The sequence below is a fragment of the Neopelma chrysocephalum genome, unplaced genomic scaffold, assembly GCF_003984885.1.
Source record: "Neopelma chrysocephalum unplaced genomic scaffold, ASM398488v2 Primary Assembly neopelma1_24, whole genome shotgun sequence".
Lineage (NCBI taxonomy): Eukaryota > Metazoa > Chordata > Aves > Passeriformes > Pipridae > Neopelma > Neopelma chrysocephalum.
Window position 1 is genome coordinate 39,503,280 of NW_020897693.1, and position 13,890 is coordinate 39,517,169.

Below are 13,890 nucleotides of genomic sequence, written 5' to 3' on the forward strand. Positions count from 1 at the left end.
AGTCCTTTTCTCATCTTGACTGAAATATTAAAAAAAAGTTTTCATCCTGCTTCTCATTTATTACTATGACAAAGCATTTCTATCTGACACAATAGGTAAATAAAATAGAAAGTAAAGTATTTCTTATGGTCTAGATAACAGACTTATGACATTTACATGTTTTTTTCCCTTTAACATTCCAATTATTCCATTAGTTATTGAAGTCTACATTCTTTAATACCTAATAATTCAATTAAAGTAACGAGAAAAGAACAGCCCTCAGCAGTCAGCCCTATTAAAGGACAGTTTTTCACTTACACACCTTCTGTTTGCAAACTTTTACAAGAATAGTAGATAAACATAAAATGACACAATGTAAGAATAAATATAAGCAGATCTTGGGTCAGCCCAGCTAGTAAGTTTTACATTACAGCTGAGAATAACCTCTTCTACAATTTATAGAGGTTTCTTCCTTGCCATATTTAAAAATAGTCTTGTAACACAGGATTGGTGTATTATAAAACTCTGTGTAGATCTGAAAAGAAAGAATACAGAGTGCAACTGCACAGCAGCTTCCTGAAGAGGTTTTCATACTGCTGGGGAGACTTCTTCTACGCTGATAAATAGTATGGAAGTTTAACACTATGTTCAAAGAAACTTTGTATCATTATATATTCCTACAGTTGCCCTCATCTTCCTTATCACACTCCTTATTTTAAGTTAGCTCCCTTATTGCATTCTAAATTACAGGGTATTAAAAACTGCAGTTTTTAAGACATGGATCATCTCCTCTGAATTGTTTCTGCATTATCTTTCCCACTGGAGCCCTAGCTTCACAAAAATCTATTACTACTGCTGCCATGCAGACAATACAAAACAACTAAATGCATTGCCATGAAGAAAGGGACAGAGTCTCCAGCCCTGCCAGAACACATAACTTTCCATCATTTAGAAAGCTGCAATGATATTTCAAGACTGCACATGATTTTAAATAACTTCAAGAATCACATGACCAAAGAACATGCAGCAAACACAAGGCGGAAATAAACCTACCATTCCTCCTGGAAAAGGAATCCTTTAAAAAACCAAAACAAAACAAAAAACAAAGCAATCAAACAACATACTTCAGTAGCTATTAAGTCTTTTCTTTTTTTTTTCCGCTCACACCATCTGTGTGTGAGCTACTTCAATTGTTCAACACAAGAATTTCCTAAGTAGGTAGCAAAGAAACCTGCTCAGGCAGCCTGTTTAAATGCATTTAGAAAGCACTGCCTACACTGATCTTACAGGGAAATGTTTTTATTTCCAGGTAGTTGTAGGGGAACAGACTGTAAGGTTAATTGTCTGATACGCCGGCTGGGGATTGCTGCAACTCAGTGACAGCCCTCTGTGAGCTGCAACAAGGGATTTGGAACACTCACACAACCAGACCTGCAGGTGACAAACCTGCACTTATGCCAAATAAAAACTCAAATAGACCCAGGAGATTTATTTCCATTATCAAGTAAATGCTGTGATGAATTTAGGGCTTTTCCAGGATACTCTGTGAATATGGTGTGCAGATCTGGTTGTTGGGCTGTTTTCTGCCTGAATATGTAGGCTCACTTTGATAGATAGCTGTAAGGAAAAGCAAGCATGAAAAAAAACCAATGGCTTGAAAAAGCAAAGACTCCCCAAAAAAACCTGCGGATTTTAATTTTTCAGTGTACATGCAAACTATTTTTCCAAGAAAGTCAAATCCTACAAATGCAGAGTTCTGACATTATGAACAGATCTCTGTCCCAAGTGAGCAGATAAACTGTTTGAGGTCCTAGCAAGACACACAGTCTTTTTCAGAGGAAACTTGTCCTGTCTGGGCTAAGCATGCAGAAGAAAGTGGACATCTTATGAGGTATTTCCTTTTTTTTGAAGTATTTTTCTCTGTGTTCGTTTATTGCTGAATACCATGAACATTTTCACATCAGTTAGGTGTCTACATTGGAGGATATGCAGGGCAGATGTAGTAGACAAGAAGGTGATAGTTCCCCAAGTTTGTGTCAGGGTAGGAACAGATGCCCACCTACACTTGGAAATGTGACTCTCATATTCCTGCTGCTTTCATTCCCTCCCAGTCTAGGTGCATTTTACAACCATGTTCTGTTGTAATGCATTCCAAGGAAAAGGGGAAAATGAAAATGCCTGCTGAAAAGGACAGACAGCAACATTGATTTCTGTGTTTCCTCTTTTCAAATTAGGAAAGGACAAATATTTCCGGTTTTGCCATGTTATTGCTTCTTCAACAATGGTAGGCTCACTGCAGCAATCTCTGGTACTTGTTTCTGTACTTGTTTGAGTTGATCAAAGTCCAGGACTGATTCAATTTTTGCTAAGGTTTTGTGTTGGTTTTTTGTTTTTGGGGTTTTTTTGTTTAGTGCATGTTATAGGACTTAATGTGTTAGCACATTTTTATACATCTGGGTTACTTTTTAATTACACTTAAAATAGATATACTCTCACAGACCAAAGGGGGCCAAAGGCCTAAGGCTCATAAGTGAGACTAAGTAGAAATACATAGAGCTTTGGTATGTATTGCCATTTGAGGTCAAAAATTTCAGAGCCAGGATATCTCTAAGATGCTGTGACAGCTGACTGAGAAAGAATTAGTGGAAATCTCTACACACCCTCAGCGTTGCCTAGAAACCAGGGGAATAGTTGTGATATGTTTCTAAAAATGCTCACTTAAATTTGTCTGTTTTAATTATCTACATGGTGGAAAAAATTATAGGAACATTAGGGAGAAGATTATGAGAAATCAGTCATTCAGGTTGGGCAGAACAGCCTACTTACCACATGTTGAGTACCACAAACAGAATTTGGGAACCTGAAATTCAGAATTCAGATAAAAACCCCAAAAAAGTATTTAAAAAGTATAAAAACATTACTATAAGCTAATTTAAAACAAAACAAACAAAAAGGCAAAAAGAGACAAGTGTTTTCTGTAGCATGATCTCTGCCGGCAATAGAGAGTATCTCAACCATGTAGAGTTGAAAATCTCGTACACTTATATTCTCTCCAGTATCTTCAGGTATCTGAAATGGAAACTGTTTAAAGACTATCTCTAACTCTAAAATCTACAGATTGAATTATTTTAATTATATCAAAGTATAAACCAGAGACCCTGAAACACAAGAACTATGGTAACTCATTTCCTGAAGCCCTTTCCCCAAATATCCAGTTTCACACACAATCAAAAATCTGCTTCAGAGAAAAAAAAAACCAAAACCAACCAAAACGCAAACCAGAAAATCTCAAAACAGTTGGATTAGTTTTTTTCTGGATTTGTAGGTCTTGCCTGGCAGATACTCTCTCTGACATTGATCTCACATCCAAGAGAAATATGAGAAAATTACAAAATGCTATCAAATTACTTTGTTTTGAGAAAAAAGTAAGGTATTTGTGACATCATGGTTGACGGTAGTTGAAATGCCACAGCAATAGATGTTTTTACGAAAAAAGCAGTCAGAAAGACAGAGGACCACCAAAGGATGGAGGACAGATGAGTTTCCAAGGCATATATTTCCTCTCCTCACCCATCCCAGACAAATTTAACACCAACTACATTTTGATATTATTTTACAGAAAACAGATTTAGACTGCCAAAATGACCAGTACAACATGAAGCATAAGAACTAAGGCCATATCAAAGGAGTACTTAATATAGCTAATGGGAATATCTAAAATTATAAGGGATATCACAACATTCAATAGTGAACTACTGAAAAGCTTTCGGTAGAGTCTACACAAACTTTAAATGGGAGCTTTAAATGTGGCAGAAATAAGGAAGAAAAGTTGTTTTCAAATACCATCCCCTTGATTTTGTTATGATTTGAACTACATTCAAATTATTTTTCCTAGCATGTAAGAAGATGCAGCAAACCACATTAAAAACCATGTATTTAGCCTGTAATTAATACTAATTTCTAGGTAGTGTAAGTGAATGCCTTTCCAGGTGGGGCTACATGTACCCTTTTGTGAGGTGTCTGGCTCTGGAGCGGGCTGCAGTGCCCCTGGCAGGTCAGTGAGAAAAATCTTCACACAAAATATACAAAAAAATCTCAGAGATTTCACATTAAGGAAAACAGCAACTTGCCCAACAAAATGTAAACACAAGCTTATCACTTCTTCAGAAAGTTCAAATCTAGCACATCAGCATACACACATTAATCAATGAGATAAATGCTGCTTATCAAAAGTTTATTTTGTAGTTCATTTCTAAGGTGCTGCTTAAATTCTTCAGTGTAATGCACTGGGAACGCTCTAAGCCCTTGATTTGTAACTTGCTTCTCTGAAATATGAGCGATTTGCCATAAGTTTCTCCCTGGCATTCATTATTCTTCGACTTCCTGTCAAGTTACAAGAAACAGGTTTAGATAATGAGGGACAAAACGGGGCAAAAACTTTCTCCTGGCTGCAATGCACCGCTGGAAGGGACGTTTCCAGGCCTAGCCCGCCCGCTGGGGGGGCACCCGCAGAGCCCTGTGCCCCCTCGGATCTCCCCGCCCGGCCTGGGGCTGCGAGGGCAAGGCCTCACCGCGCTCCCGCCGCCATGGCAACGGCGAGGCGGCTGAGGCGGGACCCGCTGGGCCCGGCCCGTGTCCCGCCCCGCCCCACCCGCAGCGAGGGACGAACCGCCGCTGCCGCCGGGCCGAGCGCCGGCCGGCGCCGCCCCTTCGGGCCCGGCCCGGAGCATGGGCTGAGGATGAAGAGCGGCGGCAGGCGGAGCCAAGGTGCGGGGGCTCGGTGGCGCGCGGGGGCTGCCTGCCGGCGGGGGCTGCCTGCCGGCGGGACGGGCTGCCTGCCGGCGGGACGCGCTCCCGCCCGACCTGACCCGGCTGTGCCGGCCGTGGGAATGCGGGGCGCAGCCCGTCTCGCCTGGGGCTGGGTGCAGGCGGCGCCTCCCCCTTCCCTGCTGCGGTCTGGGGGCGGGCGCGGCGGGGGGCCGGGCACGGAGCGTGCGGGGCAGCGAGGGCCGCTCGGGGTGCTGCGGCGGGCACTGAGGGGGCTCGAGACTCGCCCCTCTCGCACCCGGCCCCACGAACTGTGGGCAGCGGGGCCCGGGCGGGGCTGCTGGGCGGCGGGGAGAAGAGCCAGGTGCCGGGGCTGCGAAAGAGATTGACAGCCTAGTGTCTAGAAGCTCCTTGAGGGTTGTAATTCTCCGAGGGACGGGCCCTGGCCGTCCCGCAGCCGTCATCGCGCTGTGGCCCTGTGTTGTACCGGCATCGAGAGCCGCTGTGGGCAGCTTGTCAAGCGGCCGGGATCCGCCGCTGCGTTTGCGAGGCCCAAATTTCTGTGCCAACTTTTTTCTGAGTCAACTTTTGTCTTCTTCAAAGCTGATATTCACGGTTTGTTATAGTGGATGGTAGCCTGTGTGTTCAACATCACATGGCATTTGGCTGCAGATCCAGGTATTTTGGCTTGGGATTTTAGTGCAAGTGTAGTTGAAAAATAGAAGACTCAAAAGCTTTGAAGGTCTTATAAAATGATTCCTTACGCACATTTAACCATCTCTGGGCTGCTGTGGTGCTCTGTTCCTATAGTCTTATGGGTGTTGGTCATTCGTGATAAAAACAGGCATAAGCACGCAAAAATGTTTGCATGAGCCAACTCTGTAATAAGATATTTTTAGATATGAATGCATGCATATATATCATGCATAATATTATTATGCATATATATTACATGCATAATATAAAACTATGGTAGGAATTACTCTGTCCTGCACTGTAATGTCAAAATTATACATAGCTGCATAAGGTCAGAGCCTTTGAGATAACGTTATGCTTTCGTGTCGCATCTCAGTGTCAGTTCCAGTCTTGGAGACAGTGACAAATGTCACTTCAGAAGTCTGATAGCAAAGTAGAGCTTGAACATGAATTCTAATACTACATGGGAATATGAAATTCAGGGCAAAAACTAGTATCTTGTGCATCCAATTTTTATGCTCTCTTATATAGTGAGAAGGCAATTTTATTACAGATTTATTCTTTTTCTGACTCTTCTTGTTTTTGATTGTCAGAATACTTTTATAGACAATCAGAAAGCATGTTGATTGTCTGTTGACAAATGGGAATATGTAGGATGTAGGATCTAAATTTCATTCAGGTTGCAGCAAGCTTTGTCTGAATGACTTCCGTTTAACAAAAAAAAAAGGTTCAAAAGTAGGAAAGAACCTACCGTGTGTGTGTTAACATGGGAAACTGTTGCTTGTCTGCATAGAAAGTTATGATGGAGTCCATAGTGTGTGACTGGACAGCCCAATGTCTAGGTTCACAGGCACACAGGAAGGATTCTTACAGAGAACAAGGCAGAGATAATAATTCCTTGCACTGAACTGCCCTAAAAATTTGTGTGCCTGAGCAAACTTGGCAGAACAGCCATTGGATTACTTGCAGACAGTTTATGAAAGAGAGAGAATAACACATCATATTTATGGTTTTTCTGTAAGACAGTTGTATCTACAAACTGTCCATCCAAAACATTAATGCAGAAGAGGTGGGATACCCTATTCCATGCCCTTGTGTGTTCTGTGCAAAGTTTATTGTTCCGACTTGGCCTCATTATTGTAAAGAAAGAACCAAAATATTTTATTTGTTTTGTATCAGGGTTTGGTTTGTCTAGTGAGAATACTGAGCAAATAGAATTCTTTTTTTTTAATATATTGAACTATATAGGATTTGCGTGTAGGTCTTTTCAAAGTTCAAATAAGGCTGAGGTTTTTTCCCCCATAGAAATATTGAAGAATTAATCCGTTATGTTTTTCCCTAATTCCAGGTTATAAACCTCGAAGTTATTTACTGTAGTGATTTCAGGAGTCAGTTAATATACTCACAGATTTGTAGCATGACCTCAAATAATCTGAATACTGTAATTTTAAACCAGCTTTGTTGCTTAAATCCAGTCTTCTGTCTTGGGCTGTTTAATTCCCACAGCCAGTGATTTGCACATACCTGAACAGCAATGAAATCGTACACTTACTGTTAGTCAATGACACACATTTATGCCACTTTTATAATAGTGGGGCAGCCATCATTACTTCTGCATGGAGGCTGCTGTTAGGTTTAGGCAGTTTGCACAGGCTTCAAAGATTCCAAAATTAGATTAAAATACTTCACACATTTTCAGACAATGCCATTTTACTTAGATTTTTTTCTGCATTGCTGTAAATCCTTGCATTAATTTGACTGGAACTGAAAGGGTGTTAACACAGATCTGTGACTTCTGAACTGCTTTTTTTTCTTCATTTGCCACTTGAACAAACAGCTTGTTAAACTCAAGCATTATTTGGTAGCATCAGTTCAGTTTTTCAGAAGTTGAGTTTAACCATTAGTCAAATCGTCTATTAAGTGAGTTTTAATCACTTAATGTGATTAATCCCAACGCCATTCAGCAAATAAGTTTGTATAAGGACTTAAGTGCTAAATTGGTCCCATTTCATTGAAGATTTCTTGCATGCTTCAAGTGAAATACCTGTTAAAATAAACAGTATTCAAACCATTAACCCTACTAGCTTCTTCAGATTATACCCTGCAACTTTCTCTGTAGCACAGTGGATCAAGGTTTCTCTGCTCTGCACAAGCAGGGCTGTCTGTGCATTATTCTGCTAATCTATTTCCAGGTAGAAATAGGAGAGGGTGGAAGTTAATAGCACTAAGGGGACGAGGGAGGGGGCATTCTTGTAGGTACAGATTATACTAACAAGGGAGATTTTTTCCATACATGTAGAAGAATCTACGTGTCGTGTATCTATATGTTTAGACATATATTATACATATATATACATAAATTTTATCTCTTGGTCTGTGTGACAGTAGATATTGAAACACTTTCAAACTGCATGTTCGTAGGATGAAATGTTGAGTTCCACATAGCAGTAGAAGTCAGAGCACACATTGGTTGTGTAGGATGTGCTCATGAGGTTGTAATCTAGCACCCTTGAATAGTAGCACCATTCCCCCAGGGGAGTTGTTATGGCACATGGTAGCATATGCTCCTGGATTACCATGTGCCTTCTTGCACAGGCACAACTATCCGGGGAACTCAGGTTAGTAACCCTTAAGACGGCAGTGTCTGAACTGTGGTACAAGTATTGATAGTTGTTCACCTTTCACTTAGTAGCACCATATAGTCACTGCTGGAACACCATCCCTTACACACCTTCCAAAAAATCAGAAACTGCAGGTGCCACTGCTAATTCCAGAGATGCTGCCCAAGTAAATGATCACAGAATCGTAAATTGTTAAGGTGGGAAAAGACCTTTAAGATTATCAAGTCCAACCATCAGCCAGGACCACCCCCACGTTCACCGTTCAACCATGTTCTCAAGTGCCATATCCACATTTTAGAACACTTCCAGGCATTGCGACTCCACCGTTTCCCTAGGCAGTCAATGCTTTCTAAGCCAATGCTTTAAAACCCTGTCCATGAAAAAAAAATTCCTAATATCTAATCTAAGCCTCACCTGGCACAAGTTGGGGCCATTTCATCTTGAACTCCTTTCAGGTAGTTGTAGAGAACTGACTAAAGTTCATTTGCTTCTGACTGCAACTTGTATTGCCAAGTGTGCTACTGACACACACAGCTCTTTGTTTCTGCTTTTGGAGTATGAAGAGAGCAATAACCTGCATCCAAACCTTCCCTTAGAGGCCACACCTGTAGCTAGAAAAATTTTAACCAATAATTTTCGAGAATTATTTCATCAAATATGACTCAGTATCTTTTAAGGCTACTGTGTTATTTCATTAGATTTCTTAAATTTTTCAGGGAAGGGTTTGACTCTTGAAACTGAAACATAATTTTGGTTGCGTGGTTTTAATTTATGCAGACTATTATTAGATTATTAGTTGTAAAGGACTGAGGGACCTAACGCAGGCACTGGGAGTACATGTAAGGAAGAGCTTTTGTGTAATCCGGCATGTTAAGTGTATAAATAGCACCCATCTAATTAATGGCTTAGAAGGTTATGTGTAGTGCTTATCGAGGCGCATATCACTTTCATCATATTTTGTCTCTGACCCAAATGATCCCATGTAAAATTCAGATGGAATATTTGGGACTTTTATGAAATCAGGACATTGTGATTTCTTGGGGCTTTATCAAGTTCTGCAACAGAAAATTTAGGTAATAATGACTATTTTTAACTCTGAATTCTGCCATTTCTTAACAAATCTTAAATGTGATTCTGTTAAAACTGGCTTCACATCTACAACTTTATACTCTCAGAATTGGTAGGAGTTTTGTTATCACTGAAATCAGGAAAGAGTCCAATAGGCTTCTGTTTTGCTTGCAGGAATGGGGAAAAAATAGAGATGTGATTATTAAGTGCTCACTGTAACTTTCAAATAAAATTGAATACTATCTGCATTCAGTAAGTGGCTAAATCTAAAGCCACATTTGAAGGTCTTTGGTGATTGCATTGGTGTTGTGAAAAACTAGTGTTTTAACCCCTTCTCCTAAAGGAGGAGTCTGTGGGTGGGTCACCGCTCTCTGCTGGCCCTTCCCTCTGTCTAGTTCTGCATCTGCTAGCTAACTTCACCCATTAGAGTAAGAACTAGGAGTATTGTCGGTGACTGGGTAGGAGAAAACCCAACAAATTAATACATATTTTTTAGAGAAAGTAATTCTATTCTGTGTTCTTTCCCAGATATGTAACTAAAGGGTAAGTATTAGTCAGCCAGGGATAAGCAACCAGAGAAGCTTAAACTAGATGACCAATTGTAGTATTCATAGCACCTCGTCAGCCACAGCTGAGCAAGTAGGGGATGGTTGAGGGGAGGAATGAACACAGGTAAGGAAAAGGTGGCAAACTGGGGACATAGAAGGAGTTTAGGGGATATGGTATGAAAGATATGAGCTACATGGATAGGAGAGCAGGCCTCATTAGTAGTAATATTAGAAGAGTATGCTTTTTTTTTTAGGTATATCATCATGCTAATATAAAAGACAAATAGTTAGAAATAGAAAAATTAGTTTCTTATTTAAATAAATTAAGTTTAAATCCAGTGTGGATCTTCTTAATCAGGTTAATCTTTTAATGTACTTTCAGATAGCAGTCTTTACTCTGTATATTTCTGTGTTGCATTCATATGCACAAAAATTTTTGTAGCATAAAGAGGTAATGGATACTTTGGTTTAAAAATTTGCATAGTACCAAAAGGAGAGGAATGTGTATTTCGGGGCATAGTTTCATTCCTTTTAATATGACCTTATCAGATATATTACTGATTAAATGCTTAAAGGAGTTTCTATCACTGCTTGAACTCGTTTTGGATTTCACAGAGATTATTTAAACCACTTTTGTTCCTTCCTCAGCATGTGTACAGCGTTAGTGCTGTAGTGTACTGTTAGTTGTATGGAGTTAGAAGAGTGAATTCATAGCAGGAAGCCCACTGAAAAGATCACTAAACTAGTTGGCGGAACAAAGGTGGTAGTGATAGAGCATCCTTGACTCGCTTGATATTCACAGCACAGACCTTCTGCATGTAGTTGCCTGAATTACCCACTTGAACAAAGGTGTCTCTTTAACTATTTCAGGTTTAGAGCGTTGAGATTTTGAGGAAAAAGAGAAGAGGAAAAAGAGCTGTCAGCGGAAGAAGCGAGAATACCAAACCCTTAGTGTAGTGGCTAGAGTGTTTGTGCAGAGCATTTGTCAACTTGGGCCCTTATCAGCCTGAGAGGGATCAAATCCCCAAATATCATGCAAATGATGCAGTTCTAGTCTGTTAGAGATAGGGATGCTTTCTACATTGCCAGCTGAGAGGAAGCAAGAGTCTTGGATCCACAAAAAAAACCCCAATGCACAAAAGGGTTAAAATATCCTGGCAGAGTGATAAAAATACTCCTCTGGAACCCTCAGCTGGGGAGACCTGAGGTCTAAATCCATCTTAGTCTGAAGGTTGTTTGAACCCAAGCTAAGGTCTAGGAGCTGCCCTTTGGAAATTACAGTGTTCACACATCTCTGCACAGTTAAGTACAGGTTTTATGTCTTGTAGTGCTGGATTTAGATGCCTATATCCAATATCCCACCTCCAGTCTCTGTATTTTTTATGGATTATCTTTTAAGTAGCAAGTCTTGGTGGGTAAGGATAGCCTGATTGATTTTTTTCAGTATATTTTATTTGCTGTGGCTGAAGTACACACTTGTTATAAAAATAGCAAGTCTAATACTTCTGTTTAAAATCTTTCCTGGGAGAACATTGTAATGAAAGACTGGGCTTCTCTCCAGTACATATTCACGTTCCAAATCTGAAATGGCTTTGTAGAAAAATTATTTCCATAAATTCTCCATATCCACTAACAACCAGGAAGCAAAGTAACAAATAGAAACCACCAATTTCCATCATTTTTAAGACTGTAAAAATAGAAATAAAGATAGGATGCATTTAAAATGAAAATATAATTTAAACAAAATGTCTTAAAAATCTCTTTGGAAAAATATAATTATTACTTAACTTAGATACCAGCTGGAAAAAATTATATGGAAAGGGTTTTTTTATTTTTTTCTCTTCTTTGTTGCATAGTGTCACACAAGGAAATAAATTTCTAGAAGTATTTAATATGTTTTCTCTCTGTACTTTAGGAGAACGCTCATTATGGGAATCCTGATTTTATATTCAGTGCGGACAGTCCACTTACATCTGTGAGGAAATTTATGTTTAGATCACATATATCATGTATCAAAGATAGTTTTGTAGTTATCTTCCCTTTGTTTGGTTTATATTTGATTAACTGTGTAATTTACTGAAAATCCGACCTACACCTCTAAAGGATCTTCACATATCTAAGCCTTCAACTTAAGTTGCTTCTGCTGTTGTGCACATAACTTTGAAAACACAGCCTGAACCTAACCAAATACCTGTGCAAGTCAGAAGACAACGTGAAATTATAGTTGTGAAACATTTGACCATTAACACTTTCTACCTTACTTCAGTCAGGTAGAAATATCTTCCACATATCGAATCCTTCAGTTTCTTCTCTTACATTAGTAACATGCACCTTCATTGTAAATATTTGACACTTTAAAAGGCAGTTTTGGGTTTCAGACTGGCGATATTGGGAGAGTATTATAAGTTGACTTCAGTGTAGAAAATGTACGTTTGAAGGAACATGTATGTGAAACAGCCTGGAATCCTAAGGAACCAAAAATTTGCTTGTTTGCCTTTTCTGTTTCAGTAGAACTAAACATTATTTTTGCCAAATTAGTTTCTTTGACCCTTTTTCTGTGATAAATTTTCTACGTGTTTTGTGAAAACAGGTGGTTCACAGAGAGAGCCTCAAACGCCCTCACTGACACACAGCTTACAGGAACAGCTGAGGTACGTTATTTGGCCTGGGAGTCAGAGAATATAGGAGCAAGCACCGTGGGGTACCATGGGTGGACCATAGGAAGCCTTCATCACAAGTTCTACTGTTTGTGGATACAAGAAAATGTAGTTTGCCAGGATAGAGGGCCCCTAGAATCCAACCATATATTAAAAAAAACCCAAAACACTCTTCAGCATAAACTTTTACCCAGCAAGGAAATATTCTAAACAGCAAGAAGATGTTGTTTGTTAATGGCGTGCAAGTTTTCAATGAGTCCAGTACTAGAGGGGCTGCAATGCTGGCATTTCATGGGTATCCTAAAATATGAACTGTTGTGAATGCTTTTATTTAAGGTTTTTTCACTTCCTGAAGCAGGCATCAAAATTGTAATGGCCTAGGTATTTTCTAAGGAAGTTCAGGGATACCTGTAAAAGTGCTGAGTACACATGTTATCCTGCAGTTAGCAGGAGCAGGGTTGCAAATCCATCTGGTTGTATCAGGGACTTGAAAAATTTCTTTCGTGGCACAGAAGTTAGAACATGCAGGGGGAACTGAGATTTGGGAACATAGTGCCTGAACAAAGGCTGTGACCTCTTAACAAGAGGTGTTGTGTTTGCAGTTCATTTGGGACTTCTGTAAATCAGGGGTTGCTGTGTGGATTGGGAGTGACTCCTGTGCTGTCCACATGTCCACAGCCAAAATAAAGGACAAGAGAAATATTTTTAAGTTCTTCTTCCTGATATTTTCTGACAGTTTTTATTGCCAATGAAATATTGGTCCTGACTTTTTTTTCCTCCTACCCTCTTCCCCCAGATACAGATTAGTTGTAAAGGACAAAACCAACAGCCAGTAGTTTTTTCTGTAGAATTTATTCTGTGCCATCTGCTGGTGATGTGAAGCAAGTGAACATTTCAAAATCGTCTGGATTCTCTGTAGTGCTGAACAGTTGCATCTCAGCTGAAGACAGTAAAAGCAACAGGTTTCTTAGTGTCTCTTATCGTCTTTAACTCAGGACAAAGTCGTTTATTTACTTGAAGAGAATCTCCTGTAGTTATAACAATGTCTCTGCTTTTTTAAGATGATCATACTTACTTTTGTATGATTCTGTCACATAAGAATGAGTTAGAGGTGCTGTTGTAAGCATTGATCTAACAATACCATGTCTGCCTCCCTCTAGAATGATAACCTAGCTGTAAACTACAGAAAATAATGGAATATTTAGGTTATTTTGGGGAATTGTGACTAGAACACTTCTTATTCTCAGGCGTCTGCTATAATCTAGATTTCTGATATATGGGTGGGGGTTTTTATCATTAAATGAAAATTTTATCAACTGAAATGTTATCATCTAACATTCAAGTCCTCTAGAAGACTTGCATTCTTTAAATGTGAACACTGTAACTTCAGGAAGTGACGGGTTTCAGGGTGGATCCAGCTATACTGTGAATATCACACATATGTAATAGTGTATGGTAGAGAAATATAATACATAAACAGGAAAGAAAGCCTTTATTGACAGAGGTTTACAGTCATTATGGAGACAGTAATTCTAAATCTAATGAATTTTTGCT

At 39.5% G+C, this 13,890-nt stretch overlaps 1 protein-coding gene across 5 annotated transcripts in view; it reads left to right on the top strand.

The window, feature by feature from the left end:
- The first annotated feature begins 4,632 nt into the window (after positions 1-4,632).
- The window catches only part of SPATA7 (spermatogenesis associated 7), a 34,813-nt gene continuing 25,555 nt past the window's right edge, over positions 4,633-13,890 (top strand). The window contains exons 1-3 of one of the 5 annotated variants that reach the window (XM_027673162.1): positions 4,644-4,746; positions 12,270-12,330; positions 13,133-13,298. Coding sequence is in view for 1 of the 5 variants with exons in the window: in XM_027673148.1 (XP_027528949.1) it covers positions 4,719-4,746 (28 nt within the window). In the remaining 4 variants the exon portion in view is untranslated. Of the gene's footprint in view, positions 4,747-12,269; positions 12,331-13,132; positions 13,299-13,890 lie in introns of all 5 variants that reach the window. The other 4 variants (XM_027673172.1, XM_027673165.1, XM_027673156.1 and 1 more) reach the window with 4 other exon arrangements.